This window comes from Enhydra lutris, unplaced genomic scaffold, assembly GCF_002288905.1.
Source record: "Enhydra lutris kenyoni isolate GAN:26980312 unplaced genomic scaffold, ASM228890v2 scaffoldscaffold1, whole genome shotgun sequence".
Lineage (NCBI taxonomy): Eukaryota > Metazoa > Chordata > Mammalia > Carnivora > Mustelidae > Enhydra > Enhydra lutris.
Window position 1 is genome coordinate 105,572,723 of NW_019154085.1, and position 21,651 is coordinate 105,594,373.

Here is a 21,651-nt window from a genome sequence, read left to right on the forward strand (position 1 = left end):
TTGCCACCAACACGATACGCCTGCTCTCTCTACTTCAGCCACCTGCAAAGGGAAATCATGCCAAACACAAGGGCCCCCTCCTATCTGTCCAAACTCCCTCTGACCCTTTGCTTCACGCAGCTCCGAGGCTCCCAGTGACCTTTCCTGAGCACCAAGACTGCCCCAGTGTATCTCTCCAGTGCTGAGCGCTGGCTACTCCCCACCGCACCATGATTTCCCACTGATCTGCCTGCCTCTGCGTGAGACTAGAGCTCCCAGAAAGCCATGCTGGTGTCCGATTCTGACCTATTATTTTGATCATGTCATAAGAACAAAAATATGTCCAGGATAAACAAAATCAAACTGGGGAGAAAAAGGTAGTTTACATTTTTCACAGACAGCTGAGGGTTACTCAAAATTTTATAAAGTTGCCTTGGGCCTCTTAAAATAGTATTATTCTAACTACAAGATAAAGTTCCGTATTCATAGTGGTCAATCTTCAGAATTATCACTTAATTGAAGTATCATTCTCTGCTGGCCTGGGGATACTTACAATATCACAGTCCTTCTTGCCATCTCGTTTAATTGGCTCATTCAGATCCTCTTGGCTTCGAAAACTAAACTTTTCAATGGCTTCCGTAACTCCACGCAGAGAACTATAAATTTCTTCAGAGTTCAGGTTCTCTGTATCATACTCCAGCATGCTAAAGATCAAAAACAGTGTATTTCTTAAACTGAAGCATATGAACAAATCTGAGCTATGGGCATAAATTACTTCTGATGGTTTATGGAGTAAGAGGTGATTATTGTTTTGTATCTTTAGGTGACTTGGAATGAAAAGGAGACACCTTCTGTTAGGGCACCACCACTGGACAATTGTTCTTTGTCAACCCAGGCCCCAAATGCACTACATCGGCACTCGGTAAGAACCAGTGGGGAACAGCAATAACCACGAGAATGCAACAACTCAAAGGGTGACAACTGGTGACAATGCACGAGGTAATGAAAGTGGAAAAATAACTTTCATATCTTGAAGATGGAAACAAGGAGTCTGGTTGTTACTGGTCTCAAATGTACAAACAGATTACGAGGAACAGGCATTTCAAACTAAAGCTAGTATTACAAGCCAGTTTCAGAGGAGCAAAGCAAATGACCTCATAAAGACGGGGTTATGCTTGGTATTAGAAACTTGTGAAATAAAACCCTACATTCTAAAACCATTCCAAATCAGATCCACCCTACCGGAGGGCTCCCGACCACCTCTCCTGCCATCTAACCCAGGCGCTTGCTGTGAATACCAACTCTTCCAACATGCTTTTGTTTATGTGTTTTAGAATAAAAACATCTTTTACAGAAGAGTCACATTCCTAGATGGATGTCTGCAAGTATTTCAAAAAATAAGAAATATTTGTCCCTTACAGAAAAGTGATGTTAACTCTTGTTCCTTCAGTAGCTACACAGAGCAAAACATGAAACAGAGCAAAAGTCCCCAAGAGCCTTCGGGTGTAATGCGGTGTGTCGACAAGTAGGCTTTAGAGATCTGGAAAAGTGTGCCGAACAGGTCCTGAGAATAAAATCCACCACGGTCCCTCACTGAGAGTATCACAGACAAGCAGAGGACAAAGCATAGTATAAAGCAAGACGAGAAGCAACAGTCGACCAAGGACAAGTTAAAAAAGCCCCGTGATAGTTTAAGTATCACTTGTTTTAAGAAAATGTCAAAAGAAGATCAGGTTAGTCAGTCTGATGGAACTTACAGGAAGTCTTGAGCTATCCTGAGGATGCCTCGGGGACACTCAAGAGTCCCTGGCTGTACATAAACAAGCATTTGACAACACTATAAAGACTAAAGAAAAGCACTCTTGCCATCTTCAAGAGAAGGAACTGAACCCAGATACTCGCAGGCAGGAACCTCTCTTCTGGGCAACATAGCCAATCCTGTATGTTCTCACAAGAGGTTAAGTCTCCTGTAACTTAAAAACAAGTAATACTTACTAAGCCCACTCCCCACCTTTTCTTCTCTTTTTTAAAAGGTTTGGGTAGATGAACAAGACAAGATTTGCACAGTTCTCCCTTGAGTGTAGCCAGACCTCTACTGGCTGAGGCTGTAATGATCCAAGTGTTTTCCAAGGCTGACCAGGTTCTGCTGGGGCACAGCATCTGAACTCACCCTTCAGAGATGGGAGCTATTTACCACAATTTCAACACTCGCCCAGATAGCACCCATTCTTCTTCTGTGATGAATGAAAGAAAATCCATGCTCCAACTGTACTTGGAGAGTTCACAAAAATACACGCCAACTCAAAGACTGGCTCTGGCATCAAACACAAAAGAAATGTGAATGAACACGTTCACAGCTAAAATTCCATGTGTATACTGACAGGAGGTGGAATAAAACACTTGAACAGAATTCAAGATTTCAACCCCTGCTAAGTTCATAAGGTTATCTGTCCATGAGGCAACATCCCTTTAATATGAAGAAAGCATGAGAAGCACCACAGCTCCCGGCCCGCCTTTCTAGAACACCACAATACCAGCTTATGTGGGAACAAAGGCATTTATACATCTGGCCAGTACACTATTTTTTATATATAAAAACGGAGTATGATACGAACAAAAATATGCATACGAGATGTAAAAAGATGCCTTAAAATACTTTTAATCACAACAACCAAAAATAACAGCATAGCCCATGCAAAAGGAAAGGAAAAAAAAAAAAACAGAAAGAATGAAAGATGGAAAAGAGAAAAACTTTAGCATTACAGTAGCCCTTTTCAAAATAATAAAAGGATCCTGCCAGTTAATGTTCCTCCTTCTTACTTTCAATTAACAATGAGGAGTACATGTGCACGACCCAGTGTAACCGGTGGTGACACTTCCTTTGGACTCACTAGCTTGAGGTCTGAAGTATCTCCTTGGTACGAAGCTAAAACCGTGAGCTCCAGGTGAGAGACAGCATCGTTTTTTTTCTAATACGAAACAGGTAATGCTACGTTCTTTGCTAGTTTAATGTCCTGGCATTTGTTTTTTTTCCCAAATCAGTGCTCATGAGCCCTCATTTTTTAGGGGGAAAAAGGAAATTCCTATGAAAGCAGTCACTGGGGATCACCAATGCCGTGCTCCCGGGCAGCGGAACGTAAGGGAGCACAGCAAGAGGAATGCGGCGACTTTACCTATCGGAAGAGGCTTGCTTAGGGACACCCCGGTCTGTAACTTCCCTCCATACTGTCTTGCTTTAGCTCAGAGACATAAACCTTTAGGTTAAAGGCCGCTCCTGGCCTTCTATAAACACTGCAATTAGATCCCAGAAAGGTTTCCTTAGAATTCTTTAGATTAGGAAGAGTTGCTCAATCAGTCAATAGTCACCAACCCAAGGTCAGCCACGTTATTCAATACTGAGGCAGAACAGAGCTCTGCACTTGCCCCGTTGTAATGGGTCCATATCGTGGATGGGGAGGTGCATGAGGTCAGCTCTCCAAGAATGGAGACAGTGGAGACAGGAAGTTTGCCTTCTGAGATTTTCCTCTTTGTCATTTCATAGGGAAAAGATACCAGAAATGGAATTAGGATATATTCATTCCTTGTTAGGCAATCAATACAGTTTTGGCAGAAAGCAAAAGAGATAAAGATTTCCTCTTATTTGTAGGTAACTGATGGGTTTTTCTAAATGTAAAAGTCTCTAGTCAATGTTCTTTCCCTCCAATGGTCAACAGAAGTCATAGGTACTTATTAGCATTAGCAGTGTTATAGTGCATATGTGAAAGATGATTCTGGAAATGAGGTGCCCACCAGAAGGGGATCTTGATGGCTGGATGGGAAAGAGTGGCTGGCAGTGAGGCTTGGTGCCCGTTAGGGCATGCAGACAGGTCAGTGTACTGGAACACAGTCAATAAATGGGACTTCTACTTTGAAGCATGGCTAACCTTAAAAAAAAAAGTTTGCTTTATTAACATTGACGACAGCAGCTGTCACATTGTTGCTGCTGTCACATTGTTGCTGTGTCCTTGCCCTAACCTTGTGTATCTAGAAACAGTCATTACAGGATTCTCTGTACACTTGAGAAGCTACTTTTAAAGCTCTAAGAGTTTCGAAAGAAAGATGTTGTTAAAACATGTGGCTGACTCTGTTAATAATGCACAGCTTCGCTGAGTTGAGGACACAAAAGTAGGAATGTAAATCTGTGCAAAAGCTATCTATGAGGCATTCAGAATTAACAGACCTTTTTCAGTTCTGTTTTTACTCTAACCTATCAGCAGGTACAAACTCCTCTTACACAGCACAAAGACAGCTGGCCTGCCCCATGCTCTGCTCATGCGATGGCAGCCTGCTAGGGAAGGGGGCCTTGGACCTTTAGACCTTCGTAATAACGCCTAAGGGACCCTCAAACAGATATCTGTAGAAATCCGTGGCCCGTACTTTGTCCCACCGATTTGCCATCTGTTTTAAATCTGAAGGAACTCCCACCCCTTCTAGACTCATTAACCTCATCACCTACAACCAGGGGCTTGTGAGAATACCGACTGCTCTCCTGCCTAGAGGCAGGGCACGTCAATGAGACGCAGCAGTGAATGCACTTCTTGGGCCTCCCTTCAGGATCTGGGTCCTCCGACTCTTGCCACACGGCAGTACATCATGCAAGAAATCAGTCCACATCATCAACGGCAGGACTGAATGCAACACATATGGTCTGGGAAAGAGCAGGTCTCATTTGCTTCTCAGCGGGTATGCCTTGTCCTCCTGAGAAGAACACGAAGGAAACCATGCCCCTCTGGCCTGCCTTGACTTCAGGGCATTGCCCCAGCGCCTTTGTGGGGGCTCCGCTCTGCCTGGGCCTGCTACAGTAGGTGCCGCTGGATTTGGGCAGCTGGTGAAATGGTCATCTGTCCCTGTGACACAGCAGGAGCCATACTCATGCAGGTCGACAGAGCTCATGCACCTGCTCACACTTCTCACCAAGGCTCTACTCCTGCTCATCTAAGCCAAAGGCTTTCGGAAGACCTGAGACGACCCTGGAAATGCAATAATATTGTGACACCTCAGACAAGGTAAACAGGTAGCTTGTTACCTGGGAGAGTAAGAGCGCCTGAGAGTCTTGTGGGAGGGAGCGGTGGGAATGGAGTTGGGCTGAGAAAAGGGAGGTGGGTGCTTCGATAGGCCATCGGCACTCCAACCCCACAACCGACTGCAGTGATCAGAAGAGGAGAGTCAGAGAGAGACATAACAAGGCAACGGGGAGGGGAGATAGGAGGGGACTGGGAGACGCAACGTCCAATGTGTCTTCCAATCTCCTCTTTCCTTGACCAAGCTCTGTCAAAGCTGACTGGAGCAAAATTTATACTTCACCAGAGAAAATGCACAAAGTTTGTTTTACAGTTTGGCCCTCAATAAGGCTGCATTATTCCTTCCCGTCTCAATCATGTGCTACATTTTTAAATCATGAGATTCCAAGTGTAAGAGTGTGTGTGTGTGTTTGTGTGTGTCCACACTGGGAAGGATACCACGAGTACTTCTATACAAATATGCATGACTCTTCTGTCTCAGATAATGCAATCAATTGTTTTACAAAGAGCCAAAGAAGGAACGTCAGGCCTGAATTCCAACGGGATCCGAGGGACGACAGCAGGAAGACTCAGAGAACATGCCTTTCTGACCACAGCCCTGAAGCAGGGGATGATGTGCTCCCTGAGGCCAGGACCCGATCAGGGGCTGCCACGGGCAATTTCCTTATGAAAAAGCCCACCAGAGGGCTAGAGCGCCAGGTCTCCAAAAAGCCCCAATTCCCTGCTCACATCACCTAATATGAGAAATAAAACTCATCTGAGAACACCAGCATCCCTCCTCACTCCATAAATGTCACTGAGAAGCCTGGGCCTGCAGAGACCCGGGCAGACACTTCTAACAGCTGCTATAATTCAGAAGGGCCACAGCTACTGCAAGAGGCGTGAGCCAACTGGGCAGGAAATGTGACCTAAGGCCCGGGGTGGAGTTGTGGCATCAGAGACCACATTCTCAGGGAGCAGCACTGCCTGAGGCCAGCCATCATCCTGGTCCCATGAGCTTGTCTCTGCCAAAGACAGCTGTGGTCTCTTCTTGTGAGGTCAGTAAGTGTGGAGACGAGAGGTCACCACGGCATCCGAGGGCGCACAGACCTTCTCTGAGTCCCACACTGAGTTGGGGTGAGGTAACGGGAGGTAATCGGGCAGCCATCTAGGCTGGAGCTCTGCTGACAGGTAGCATAAGCAGATGTACCACCATCTCCCACTGCTGATGGGAGGCTGATCTCCCAGTTAATCCCCACTTCGCTTCTATGGAAAATCTTGACCCTCCAATGCAATGGACTGTAAAATCCACCTAAAATCACCCTTTATTACTAGGGGGACCAGGTGATCTATTTAGTGTTATTCTGCTCTACAACACGTTTGCCAAGAATACACAGCAGATGGGGGCGAGAACTGTCTACTTTCTGATCTCAAAGGGAATGGACATCATGCGATTTCTGAAGCCCCTTGAAACTCTGTGTTTCATTTAACACAAATCACACTGGGTAAAATGAGCTAAAAAACACATATGTGTTTAATGATGAAAAACTCCAGGTTACAAATCTCCTCTCTAAATACCCAGTAGTATTTGTTTACTAGCTGGGAATAAGGAGTAATTCTTCCCTCACACACACACAAAGCAATTAATGGGATGTTCTACAAAGATTTAACATGCTATGATTTTCTCTTAAGGTTATTGGGTTGATAAAAACAACTTTCTCCCTAGGGTTCTTTTCTACTATCAAATTAGATTTGCTTATCATTTTAGAATATTTCCTTATTAACACACCACAATCTGAGTGTAGAGTTTCTGGACTATAAAAACACTAGTTCGTTTTGATACAAAAAATTAGATTGAAAAGAAACAACTGGTAACAACTTTTCCCCTTAAGAATAAAAAATTAAAAAAAAATTAAAAAAAAAAGAATAAAAAATTAACATATGTTTAAGATGATTTGAAAGAATGACAGCTCACAGAATGTAACTGCTTCAAGAGCACTGCTGAGAAAAACCTCTGAGATTATACGTGGTGGCACTTGTCTATCGTCTCCTCAGGAATGGGGTAGTAACCTACTCCATTCTCCTATCTAGTACAAGAGTTCATAGCTTTTATAACTTTCCTGGTGAAAGTATGTGGCCTACCTGAATACTCCCATTGATATAATGACAGGAGGCAATTCTTCCTACTTCTTTAGTTTTAGTTGTGAGAAAAATCACTTCTCCTGAGTTCAATTAAGTTGTTGACTAAGGCCATTTGGGTAGATATGCCCTGAGGGCACATTCGTTTAAAAAACAGAGAGACCATAAAATTAAATAATTCCCTAAAGCCAAATTCGTTGGCAAGAAAACAGGTCACACTTGGCCTTATTCTTGAAAATGGTATTAATATTAAAAATAAACCTCTTTATTTCTTCCACTGACCAGTAACCCTGACAGTAAAAGTTAAGACCAGACCAACTAAAAATAAATGGTGATTGGAAAAATAAATTTTTTAATAATCTGGGGATCAAGTGAAGATTAATACTGAGCCAATTCTTAGCACTGATGGATTATGCTAGTGGTCTCCACCAGTCTTTTCCTTAGACTAGCAGCACAGAGAGCAATCAAAGTCTTGAGTTTTACCTTTTGCTTATTACTTAAGGAATGTGCCACCCTAATAATGAAATAACCAAAAGATAAGAAGTACAAACTGTATATTATGGAAGAGTAGATTTCTCAATTAATGGTGCAGAAGTATTACTTCTAGACAAAAGCAACTATTTACAGAGTATTCAAGTTTTCCACAAAATCCTTCCCCTGCCCTCCACCCCAAGAAAGAGAACTCTGATTTTACTGTTAACATTGGACCCTATAAAGTATATACTTTAGATACAGTTATTAACACGAAAAACAATAGTTCATTGAGCCTCAGTTACACCTATTTTTCATTCGCTCCTGATCTCAACTATCTAATTATAATAGCCTGCTAACAGCCTCATGACAACACAGACCAAACTTGGAGACGTGACATCATTCTATCCAAATATATAGTACCAATGGGATTTAGGAGGACTAGAAATAAGGCAATATAAGCAGTAGCATATTATAAGTATACAACATATTTTGTTTTACCAATAGAAAAACACAAATTTGACATGTTCCAAATATTTATATGACAATTTGAAGAACTGAAGAGAACTTTATTGGTAAGAATGGATGATTTGGGGAAACTCTTGATCATTTAAAAATCTAAAATAAATTTAAAGGCATTTATATTTTCTTATCATCTTGGTGTCAACAACCCTTAAGACACAGCCGCTTGATCCCTGTAGCCAGGAATCGCAAAGCTCTGGACTTCTGGTAAACAAACATAGCATGTATCACCCTCACAGGTCCAGGGACTAAGAAGTCTGGCCTCTAGGGCCACTACTCTATGTGAGGCCACTCCAAAACATGCCAAGGGGTCACCTGCAGAGACTTCCAAGGGCTGTGGGCAGATGGGGAAGTCTAAAGATTCCGAGATAAACCATTTTTGTTATTTTAAGTCACTGTCTCAGACTCTATAAACCAGTGTTTACATGGTCCCCATGGAAGTCTGAAAGTGCTGATCCAATTTTAGCTCTCAGGTTCTTAATACCTCTCCGGAGCAGCAGTCTGCTTCAAACGTGAGCCCATGATGACAGCAACTATGCTTGGAACAGCTGCTTGGTTGGAGAACTACCCCAGGCTATGTGTGGACTATTTTATTTAGATGACAAATACCTTCAGGTGTTCCTAGCACTTATAGAATAGGTGATGAATTTCTAAATGGTTTGTATATGCAACAGTAATAAACGTAAATATAGCTTTAAAATTTTAAGATACTAGGGAGTGCTCAGAGCCGGAAGAATCTCTGAGAACATTCAGCACAAATTGGCCATTTTGCCATACACAGTTAAGATCTGGGTGAGGACTAGAACCCATGGTCTCCTAATACCCATCCATTTTTTGGTATTAAGCTTGGTCTAAAATCCTAGAAATAGGCTGGACAGACACTTGGATGCTTTGGTTTCTTCACTTTTGTTGAAATGGCATTACCTGGGAGATAGGCCCCCATGGGAACAGTTGGTGGGTGAGGTCAGGGGGCTGGTCCTGCTGCTGGTGTGTCGGGAGGGAGTTCGGCCAATTGTATTGCTCGGAGAGCCCTGGTGTGAAAAAGAATAAGCATCATTTATTTGAGAGCTAAACACAGAGTATAGCGCCCCCTTTCCCTTAGGTTTTCTTCTTCCTTTTTTTTTTTTTTTTTTTAAGACTGATTGATTGATCGATTGATTTTAGAGAGCAAGAGCGAGAACATGAGCAGGAAGGGCAGAGGGAGAGGGAAAGAGAATCCCAAGCCGACTCATGACCATTACATCACGACCTGAATGAAACCCAGTCAGATGCTCAACTGTCTGTGCCACCCAGGTGTACCCCCCTTAGCTTTTTAACAACCACATGTAAATAAAAGGGCAAAGGTGGCACAATTGGGGTGACTTTTTTTTTTTTTTTTTTTAGGAATCATTAAGGCCAACTTTAAGTGCAAATACACCCAAAATGGCTGTCACATAGGGGTTTCTGAAGCTGAATGACTGATGTCAGCTGTGCTAGAGTGACAGACACAAACCGAGAACTTCCACCTTTACATACAAAGAAAGTAAGTAATTGTATGTAATTTACATACAAAGAAAGTAACTAATGAATAAAGGAGTAAGTGACCAAGTAAAAATTAACTGATTAAAGAACCTCATGTAAGAAAAAAGTCATATTTAAATACTAAGTTCATTCATTCCCTGGGAACACTGCAGTATCAGACACGGCCCCCACCCTCCAGATGCCCAAAGTCTACTAAAAGAGAACAAGAAAGCTGGCCCTTTTCTCAGGGCATGTCCAGACCAGGGATTAGCAGAGGTCATGATCGGTACAGAGGTACCAACTGTGACCGAGCACTCACCACACTGGTGTTACTAGCGTTCTTGAGGTGGTTATGCAGGAGTTTGGTGGCACCATCCTGGAATGTTTTTGGCAAGGCACCAAGTAACATGGTAAATTCAGGAGTGTTCAATTCAAACAGAGAGATCAGCACAATTTGTGCTGCCTGGAAAAAGAACGCTTGATTAATTTATGTAACAGACAACAGCATATTTTGGTCAAAACTTTCATTAAAATTATTTTACAAAAATGTTTTGTTGAGTAAAATAAATGAAAACAAAACAAAACAAAACAAAGAGGACACCTTTGTCATAAAAAACACAAACAAAAGGCATCTGGAGAAAATAAGATCATCAATTATAAATAGCCTGATTTCAATCTGGAAAATGGGCCCCAGTTTCATCTTCACATCCTGGCCCTGGGTTTTCACAGCATGCCCGTAATAAATGACTCTTCCTGTGTCGTCCAGCACTAGGCACAAAGCTGGTAAATCCATAAATGAAACAATTCAAGAGCGTGAAAAGGCTGATGATGGTTCACTCTAAGTCAGAACCGGACGGATGGGGTTCCCAGCGCATCCTGGGAGAACAAAGCTCTCTAAGAGCTGCCAAGGGGTTATCTGAGCAGCCACTTTTCTTCAAGCCAGCTCCGAGGGACTGAGACATTTTAGAAAAAGAGTTTAAATAATACATCCAAAAAACTCCTACTATTAGACCTATGAAGTAAGGAGACGGTCCATGGGAAGCAAACCAGACTTCTACTCTACAAATGAAAAAGTACTCTTCCTGTGTTTTGGGAAATGCTCTAACTTCTCTTTATTAATTGAGACAATACATTGCAGGACTGCTGGTGGTCCCTGAGGCAGCGAGAAGGGAAAGCAGTTAGCTGAAGCGACAGTAGCCCAATGAGACTCAGGTTTCTCCAGCCAGGTATGGGCTTTCTGTGGTACTAAACAGCAGCAGGCACTCTGAGATTAAAAAATGCCTGAGGACTCAGAAAAACCATGCCAGAGAAAACTTCAGTAAATAATGGCATTTCTTACAAATTTCTGAGAGTCAGAAGAAAGAAAAACACACTACGAACATCTCCTGACTGAAAGGATACATTTATCTGTCCACAACACTCTTATTTTAGGATTGCAGTAATTATTCTGAGTATTTTTTTCCCATGATATAAGGTATTACAAAAGATATATTCACTTAGAAACGCTCTGGAAACAAACACCACAAAATATTTCAATGCTTTCACAATGTTAAAGTTAATTCTGGATCCAGGTAAGGCAAAACTATTATTTTTGTCTGGAGAAGGAAAAAAAAAAGAAAATCCAGAGACCCAAATGTATTTAACCAAAAATAAAAATTAATCATGAACTTTAAAATATCAGAAGAGTATTTTTTACGGCATCAAAAACTACTTTTTAGACATATCAAACGCATTTATTAAGCATAGCATTGGGCAAAAGTATCTTCCTTTTTCCCCTTGACCTCCAAATATAGTCATTAGTAGCCTTTCCAACCAATTTAAGTCCCAAGGGGCCTGTGTGCTTTCATGACAGAGGCAAAACACATTGTTATTGACGGTGTTAAAATATACATTTTTACATTTTATTATTGAAACATTCTTAAGTTATCTGAAGGAATCTACTTCACCACCAATGTAATATATATTAACATGATCTGTACATTTGCAGAGAAGCAAATTCCAAAATGCATGCAAGGTAATCTGTGCATTTAAAAAAGCATTTTATTAGATGTTAGGGAAAAAATGCACACAGGAAAAACTGCACTTCAAAGAGACAGAAAGAAACAGACTTGAGTTTTAGCAGGGAGAAAAAATGTTCCCAATTTAGTAAGAAAGTTTAGGGACTTCTTTTTTAATGATTGACGATGACATTTGAAAATTATGTAATGTTTCAGTATAGTTTTGAATAGTATATTTTTATGTGAAATGTGCCACTGTCTTTACTTAGAAAACCACATTTCTTCCCAGAATGACAGAATATCTAAAACCACAAATTAAAACTTGAGGTTTTTCATGAAACAAATTATAAAATTAGTGGGATCTTTTAGGAACAAGAGGGCTGCCTAGAAATTGTGCTAATTCATGGCTACGTGCTATTAATGACTCTTAGTCATGCGGGAAAAGAAGTGCAGCAAACTTTAACTTCTGGCCCACTAAAGAAACTTCTCTTTCAATGACCTTAATGTTGAATTTTGATAAAAAATCGAACAGAAAGACAGGGAATTTTGAAAATATAGCTAGTTGGAAAGATGGCACATTTGCTGTGACTTATACATATAAATGAATATAATTTATTTTTACATTTTCCAAAATACAAAAGATTTTATACAGTCTTCAAAAGTCACCCTTTGATTTTAACACTGTTTTCAGTGTAAAACCTTTTCTAATGACATCCAAGCTCCAGAAATGGATATAAATAAAGTATGACTGAAATATGTTCTTTTAAAAAATATTTTACATCAGGGCGCCTGGGTGGCTCAGTGGGTTAAGCCTCTGCCTTCGGCTCAGGTCATGATCTCAGGGTCCTGGGATCAAGCCCCACATTGGGCTCTCTGCTCAGCAGGGAGCCTGCTCCCCCCTCCCCATCTGCCTGCCTCTCTGCCTACTTGTGATCTCTTTCTCTCCCTGTCAAATATATAAAATCTTTAAAAAAATATTTTATATCACAGTTTTAAAAGGAACGAGACTGTTACAGTCCTGAAATATTTTTATCTACGACCCTCTGTGTTAGTGAGAAGTCGGACTACTAGAATCCAAGCAAGGAAGAGAACTGGGTTATCATTACCATCAATACACCCTTTTTTAAGGTAGTAATTCCAAATACGGGGCCGAGTTGGAGATATTAGTTTAAAAAAACTTGGAGCATAGCTCATGGGCAATAACGAATCAAAGAGTAGAGTACGCCACTGTTCTCGTCCCATCACTGAACTCCTGCCTTTCACAAGAGGCGGGGCTGGTAAGCGGCCAGAGAAAACACTCAAGGTCGCTGCTGACTTTTTCTCATGGACAACTCAAGGGTCACTGGCTTCCAAGATCAAATAGCAACTTACAAGGACATGATCCCCACTCATGGCCCTACAGGAGAATTTGGCAGATGCGGGCAAAAGGTCCTTTGAATCTTCCACTGTGTGGAAGAATCCCCAGGGCAATCAACTGCCTTGAGAGCAGGAAAGAATTCTGTTGAGACAGGAGATCAATAAACCTTTGACAAATGCTCTGCACTGGTATTAATGGGGGAAAACTTAAACTTGGGGAGGAGAAGCAGCTTTCTAATTTATGAAACAACTACTGCTCCTCTAGACTGTCATCAGAACTGCTTTAGAAAATCATCAAAGGGTACCTCAAAACCTTCAGACATTTCTTACTGAGTATCTCTCCTTCACCACTCTGCTAAAATAGGGTAGACATGTACACTCCATGAGTGTACAGGCTTTGGGCAGGCGGTTAATCACAAAACACGTTAAAACGCATTTACACACACACACACATGCTCACATAGTATTATATGAACTTTAGGTTTCTTCAAAATCCTTTCAGTGTCTTGACAAGGGTAATCAGTATTAATCAACTGAAATGCAAACAGTGAAGTGTCTTTTTTCAAATTAGTATATAGTTTAAAATCTACCTGTTTACAATTTTCTTCCAAGTTTCCTTCTCCAGGCCCAGAGCAGGCAGCAGCTGACCTAGTGGGGAAATCCTCACCTACGCGACTACGCTGGAGCGGGGACTGACAAACAGGAATGGCGGCAGGATTTAGTGAGAGAAGAAGCAAGGGCTTAAACCAGGGTTACCTGTAAGCTGTGAACGTTATTTGGCATCTTTTACAGAATCGCTGAGGTCTCTATGATCTAACAGCTAAGAACAGGCAGAATAACAACAGTAATTCACCAGTTTCAAACCTCTGTCATTTCCTAGATGCGTAATAACCACAATCCTCACCAGCACTAGCAGCACTCTTGCCTTCTGTAATAGGAGGGTCCAAATGAGATCCAAAAGGTCAACTCATTTCTTGAAAGAGCCAGGCACAGTTAAGTGGAGACTCAAATCCTGTTTGATGGGAAAACCCTGAGCTTTGTGGCTAGGCCACACTGCCTACCTACAATCAGACTTGAACATTTTTCAGTTAGAGGGGCGACTGGGTGGCAGAGTCGGTTAAGCGTCATCCGACCCTTGTTTTCGGCTCAGGTCATGATCTCAGGGCCATAAGATACTCTCTCTGCTCCCCCCCCCCACCTCTCTCACTCCCTCTCTCTTAAAAATAAAATTAAAAAATTTTTTTCAGTTAGAAATTTCAACTTCAAAAGGCTTCTATCGTCTTCCTGTTCTACGCAACAGCATCTTTATACTTTCTAGGTTTTTTTGCCATGCTTTCAATCACCATGTTTCTCAAAACGACATTTGAGAGCTGTATCTACTATCTTCTCTGACAAAGTTAGGTGCTAAATGCCAGAGGATCATATATGATAAGCAAACCCACAAGGATTCTGAATCTTGAAATATAAACATACCATTAAAAATTCTACTGCATTATCATATTCCCTTTGGTTGATGGGGGAAAAAAATTCTTTCTAACGCTGAAAAAAACTGGGTTCTCCATTTGTTCCACAAATAGCAGCAGCAAAACTGAAACAACCTTTGAACAAACAGAGCAGGGGCCACAAAGTAAACGAAGTAATGTTTATGCTTTTCTCTACTGCAATTAGTCCTTGCAATGAAGCCTGAGACGGGGATTAGCATTCCCATTTTTTGAGAACAATGAGAATTCTCTAAATGTGAATTAAGAGGTTACCATGCAGACTCACACCAATGACTGGCAGAGGCAAAAGTCAAACAAAGGTCAAACTCTAGAATCTACTTCCTACTGTCAATATGTTATCTTTTTTTTTTTTTTAAAGATTTATTGTTTATCTGAGAGAGGGAGAGGGAGAGAATGTCAAGCAGACTCTGCACCTGGCAGGGAGCCCAATGTGGGGCTCAATCTCATACTGAAATCACAACCTGAACCTAAATCAAGAGTCGGACGCTTAACTGAGCCACCCAGAAGCCCCACGTTATATTACCTTAACATCAACACAGTGCCTAGAAAGGTATGGCATGGCTAACACAACTTTCAGGGCTACCATTCCGTAACACGAACGTTACTTTGGGAATAATGCAGCTGGTGGTGGGGAAGGCACTTTTCCTGCTAGGAAACCGGAAAAAAACCCATTAGTTTGGGCCTAGGCACACTCCACTGCTGACTGGCTTGTGTTCTGATTTTGGCTGTGCCTCTCCCCTCCTCTTCAAAACATCTTAAATATTTAAACACCCCACTCTCTCCAACATCAAACACCCCAAAATGCTGAGATGAAAAGGGAAACAAATATTAAAAATGTTAATAATAAATCAAGAGTTCTATCAGTTTAAAGTGCTTTCCCAAATAAGACTATACAGAATGAATTACACTGTCTGCAAACTCTCCAAGTATTGTTGGCAGAAAATTAATATTCTCAGATGCGTAGATTAAGGTTTTTTCATCAAATCTTGGAAGTCTGGGGAATATTTTTTCCCAAATATTTTCCTGCTGGCTTTGAAAAAGCAAACTGCCACACTGGGAGAGGACCATGTGGCAGGCAGTGGGTGTCAGGTAACCTCTGTGAGCTGAGAACACCCTTGCTGGCAGTTTGCAAGAAAACAGGCACCTCGGCCCCACGCCTGTAAGGATCAGAATTCGGCCGAGCAGCAGTCAGCCAGAGACCAGGTCTCATATGAGACCCAAAACCCAGGCAACATCTTGATTTCCATGTGTTGAGACCTTAAGCAGAGGACCCAGAGACCATGTACCAGATTCCCGACTCACAGAAATTACAACATAATAAATGTGTGTAGTTTCAAGCTACTATGTCTGTGTTGATTTGGTTTCCGAAAGAAGACTAATACCAGAGGTCAAAACAGGGGCTTCCAACACTGTGGTTTTGAAAATGACGGCTTCAATGTGTTACTTAAAATAAGATCATTTCTCTTTGGACATTTCTCATTCATTAATTCATTGAAAATATTTATTAAGTGTCTACTCCGTCCCAACGGCATTATGCTCGGTGCAGAGTGAGTATAGAGGGTGAGTGAAACAGGAAGGTGGGGAAGGCACTGGGAGCAGCAAGTCCAGACCTAGGCGTGAAGATCCTAAACATGTAGGCTGGAACCAAGAGAGTTAGTGGTAACCGGGTCACACGACACTGACAGTCTGTAGGTCTTGAAGTTCAACCCCAGGGCAGTCGTCTCAAACAATGGATTCTCAACTCTGTGCCTTAAAAATCAGCCAAGTGTTTTGGGTAAGACCCAAAACACCGTCCATATTTTATATCAATTAAGTCAAAACACCTGAGGGAGAGCCCAGGAATTGAGGTTGATTTCAACTGCGGCCAGGCCTGAGAACTATTGATATAATAAATCTGTCCAAATTTTCTGAAGAGGATTACTGTCCCAGAACCTGGGTTTGAACTCAGTCTGAAGGTGAGGTGTTAAGCAGTCCTCAAACTGGGAAAAGGGAAGAAGTAAGAGCAGGCAACAGACGTGGAGTACCAATGGAGACCAGGCTTTATGAAGTAGCACTATACGGTCCAAAATGACTGAAGTTAAGTGTTGAAGATCAAACAATAAATGAACCATGTGATTTCTGGCAATAAATTTAGTATCTTAACCATATCTGACTTAAACTAGTATTAAAATAAGTTGAGTGTATTGGAGTCCAATGCTAAGTAACTCAAGGAAAAAAGTTCCTCTATCAGCCTGTTTAGAAAAGTTAGGAAAATAAATTCTAGTTCAAATTTCTAATATGCATGTCCTGAGAAAATGGACATTATGAAGCAAGTGAGCTGCTCCCAAAAGGCCCTAATCATGGTAATGTGTAAGTCTAGAGTATGTTTCAGCGCTGCAGGAGGGAATATTTAAGTAACATTCAGTTACAAAAGGAACATGCATAGACACACGCATACACACACACACACTTATGTGTTATGACTAAAGATAGAAAGCTGTCCTGAAGGCTTTTGTATTTATTGGCCTATCCTGTGATTGTGAAAATTACAACAGAAGTATCTGTTTGTGACTTATATACCAACCAAATCATTCAACCACCTCCTACTGTTCCTCCCTAATCCAACACTGGCTTAATGGCTAAATTAAAGGTTGCCAGTGAAATGCTCTTTTGAGGATAATTCTGAATGAGTGCTTGAATAAGATTTCCTTTGACCTTGGACAACTTTGTTTATTAATATACAGTGGACATAGGACTTACATGACCTGTGACCCTTCCAAAGAAACCTTTCAGAGAATTCTTCTGTTGTCTTTGGATTCCATTAAAGGAGGAGATAAGTGTTATCTGCATTTGGAAAAACACCACTCCTGCTAGCTGTTGCTTGGAATCCTCCTTTCCTTTTTCCCTGCCTGGACCCATGTGGTCCACATAATCAACTCTGCTCAAGGCCAAAGGACTCCACTGATCAGGCGAACTATGGAAGGAGTATGGCACAGAAGAAACAAAGCAAGGCTCGTGATTATACGCATAGAACCAAAGTCAAGTACTTTCAGTATGAAAGCAGAACTGAGGAAGCTGGCTTTTAAAGAGTACTTTACAAAGGCTACTCAGTTTCCAAATAAAATAAAAGAATGATGGCTGCATGTGCAACTCAAGCACAGAAGGACATGGACAGGCAGAGAGGAAGAGAAACAGACACAGGAACTTACACTTGGGGTGTGCTGACAACTTGTCAGGAATTGACAAAATGTTTCACATGTAATAATTAATCTCTGTAAGGGTTCTGAGGTGAGTACTACCTAGTAAAAGAAATGGTACTCTGTGTACTATTATATGTCCCTGTGTACTATGACATTACTTCACTGTACACCCTTCAATGTGTCACTTCTGAAGAAAGTAGCCAATACTTCTCTTCTCCTGATAAAACAAATCAAACAAAACAACACTTTGGTGTCCAGGGGGCTCCAAAAATCTGAATTCTACCTCCTCATTCATTCAGCCCCTCCCATGTCAAAGACAGGGTGTTCCAAAAGTGGTATATAATCCCAAGTTGTTTGTTCTTTTTAAACTCAGGAATTCATATCCTAGCGAACTTTCAGCCACATTTTGCTGTGAGACCAGTCAGCCTTAGATTTTTCAAGTCTGTCCTCAAAGTCCACGTCTTGAAACTGATGTATGGAAAACCAATGGCCTTATGAGACACTGAACTACAAGTGCTTTCACATATGAAAAGGACAAAATTGATGTCTACGGAAAGCATGAACCCATCATACAGGATTTCTGATTTTCATTTTGATGTCAGAAGCCTGGGAGGAGGTGGAACTGGAGAGAGGAGATAAGAGCAAGAACAAAGTCTGGTTTTCACAGAAAAGAAGTGAGAAAGGATTCCTGTGTAAGTATGTGGGGTGGTTTGCAAGCTTCTAGGTACATTTCTTTTCCTAACACATGCCTAAGAACAGTCTGTATTTAAAGCTGCACTTTGCGCTCTCTTGGACATACCTTTCTCACGTCTGAACTCTTTGGTTCTGTCGTCCAAGTTATAATTCTAGAAACAGCAAGCCTCGTCTCACTAGAGTTTACAAAATCTGTTGGATCCATCTGCCGAGCGAGGGACTCAATGTACTTCAGGATTGCAACTTTGACCTGAAAGATCCAATAATTACAAACATTAAGCATACTTTATGAACCTTTGAATAGAATTCCGAACTGAATTTTGATCAAAGAAAATAAATACTCTTGAGGGGACACCTCCTTTCTCCTGGATTTATGTTCCCCCAGGGAGCAGTGTCCACCAGGGATGAAAGCATGAAATGATTGACAGGTAAGTTTGCGAAAAGGGCGAGTGCTGTACAGGTCAATCCTCTTCAGTTTTAGACTAAAGGCACGCTCTGCTCCTCCCCTATACGGCAAGACACCTGCAAGGCATGAGCCCCCACGGGCAGGCTGTGGGATTTCCAGCTCTGCCAATGACTGGGAAGTATTTAGCTTTGTGTTTTACACATCCTGGGCCATGTCTTACAAGGGAGCATTTTCAGCGATCAAGCTGATACTCTGCCCTAACTTCTCCACTGATGCTTCAATGGGTTTGTACCTTTGGAGAAGAGGGTTATCATTCACTGGGCCTATCCTAAAACCCCCACAAAAGTTAATGATTAAAGAACAGATGATTTACGTGATCTCATTCAAACCAAGACAAACCCTCCCTCAAATTCAGTCTCGTTACAGTGATGATTTCCCAAAATATGTAACAATTAATTTTCATGTGTTAGGATGTTAATATTGAAAACATTCTAGTAAGATACCTTATTTCAACACATCAGAGATTTCTAGTTTAAATACTGTGAAAAACAGTAGTAATACCCAAATGTTGGTAGGATGTGGAACAGCTGGTGCTCCGATTATACTGCTGGTAGGAATATAATATGGTACAACCATTTTCACAGTTTAAAATAAAGTTAAACATGTCCCTACCCAATAACCCAACAACTTTATTCCTAGGTACTCAACCAAGAGAAATGGAAACACATTCCCAAATAGTTGTACAAGGATGCTCATGACAGATTTATTTGTAACAGCCAAATAGGAGTCAAAAACAAAAAAGTACATTTTAAGCAAATTTGACTTCTAGAGGTTGAACTGTAATCACAAATAGTTACCAACCTTGAGGTTAGGAGTTTGAGTTTGATCCACAATAAATCTCATCAAAATGTTAAACTGTTGATCAAATGGAAAGGAGTCCCTAGGTTTAAGAGAAGAAAAAAAAGTGCTCAGTTTTAAAGAAAGATCTATTACAAAAAGTAATGCAAAACCGCATCAGAAATGAAAATATACCATTAGAGATGAGTCTAATTTATATAAAAGCAAGCTTGACCTTAGTTGACTAAGTTTACTAACTGTACTTTTCATTTTATAGAAATACTACAGTAATACACATTATATGGAAAATTCAGAAAAAGAAAACTCTTGCTGAAAGTCCCCAGACACACACTATGCTCACTTTGAGTTATGCTATTTTGAAAATTAAGGCCAAGCAATAAACTAAGGAAAAGATTCCTACCTGCCCTCTAAGGGATCTACTCGTCTTCTCTCTGGCCACCTTTCTGAATATTGCTTCGTGATAACCACCTCCAATCCCCAAATCTGGATCTGCATCCTGAGTGAGCACCTTACCGCTGGCCTTGCTAAGGCTCATCACACTGTCCTCCTTGGTCCCACTGGGCAACTGCTTATGGTCTCTGTTCTGTGGGGTCCCCACAGCGGAGTGCCTGTGGGAGACCCAGCAGGGGAACGAACTCCCCATCCAGCTACAATACGTATGCGGAAGCCAGGGCCTGCGGAAGCCCCTCTCGTGCTCCACTTCTGGCCTGTTCCTAAGCTCACTTCTGGTAGCCGCTTCGCATCTTCGACACAACTGAGAACCCTGAGGGCTCCTGGCTCGTGAAAGTCTGTGCTCTCTCCCTTCAAGTACTGCAATTATTAGTATTAGTTTAAAAGTGCAGAAATGGAAAAAAAAAAAAAAGTGCAGAAATGGTGTTTATGTGGGAAAATGCAGATACATCTTCCACACTAACAGGAAAGACTGTATAAAGCAAACTTCTATTACAATGGGGGCTGAGTGAATGCACTGCTTTCTTTGGACTCTCTGACTCATACTGCCTATAAATTAAGGATACAAGGCTGACAAAGCACACACAAAACGCCTCTCTTTTTTTCTGCAGCAAGGGGAGAATGGAGAATCCACTGAAGTATAAACTGGTGTGTTTCATCAGGAAATGCGCCCATGGTTAGGCACGGCCAAAGGAAAAGGAACTGGCAGATCCCAATCAAGCCTATTACCTCAGGAACCCCTCACAGCCAGCATGGAGACCCCTACCCCACCCACGCCACCCCCCCGCCCCCCCGCCCCGGTACTCACGGACTGATCCTAAATATGCTTAAACAGCTAGGCATCTCAGCTGCTGGGGAAATGGGAATGATGAAGGTGTTCTAGAGACTTAGACAGAATCTACCCAGAAGAGGATTCTTTTTTTTTTTTTTTTTAAGATTTTATTTATTTATTTGACAGACGGAGATCACAAGCAGGCAGAGAGAGAGGAGGAAGCAGGTTCCCTGCCCAGTAGGGAGCTGGATGCAGGGCTCGATCCCAGGACTCTGGGATCATGACCCGGGCAGAAGGCAGAGGCTTTAACCCACTGAGCCACCCAGGCGCCCCCCAGAAGAGGATTCTTAAAGGGAAGAGGCATCCAGGAAAATAATAAGAAAGTTTTCCTTAATCACCAAAGTTTAGGAGTAGAATCTTAACAGTCCTGCCATCCCTAAAACTCTGAATGGTTTTGCCATTCATAAATTCATCTACATTAAGGAAGTGACCTTTAGGCCAAGTCTGGCTCACAAATATTTTATATGGCTTTCAGAGTGTCATTAAAAAACAAAACAAAAAACCTCAAATGTGTTGCCTTAATGCACATTTTTTTTTTTAAAGATTTTATTTATTTGAGAAAGAGAGAGGGCATGAGAGGGGAGAAGGTCAGAGGGAGATGCAGACTACCCATGGAGCGGGGAGCCTGATGTGGGGACTTGATCCTGGAACTCCGGGACTATGACCTGACCTGAAGGCAGTCACTTAACCAACTGAGCCACCCAGGTGCCCCATTAATCCACATTTCT

The 21,651-nt window shown here is 41.7% G+C and overlaps 1 protein-coding gene across 3 annotated transcripts in view; it reads right to left on the minus strand.

Annotated features, from left to right (window-relative positions):
* The window catches only part of LOC111146794 (CLIP-associating protein 1), a 264,703-nt gene that overhangs the window by 33,504 nt on the left and 209,548 nt on the right, over positions 1 to 21,651 (minus strand). For 2 of the 3 annotated variants that reach the window (XM_022502657.1, XM_022502594.1), the window contains 5 exons: positions 19,645 to 19,723; positions 18,484 to 18,627; positions 9,970 to 10,113; positions 9,075 to 9,181; positions 533 to 683 (listed from right to left, as the gene is read on the minus strand). In XM_022502657.1, coding sequence (XP_022358365.1) covers positions 533 to 683; positions 9,075 to 9,181; positions 9,970 to 10,113; positions 18,484 to 18,627; positions 19,645 to 19,723 — 625 coding nt within the window. Of the gene's footprint in view, positions 1 to 532; positions 684 to 5,044; positions 5,162 to 9,074; positions 9,182 to 9,969; positions 10,114 to 18,483; positions 18,628 to 19,644; positions 19,724 to 21,651 lie in introns of all 3 variants that reach the window. The other variant, XM_022502516.1, reaches the window with a different exon arrangement.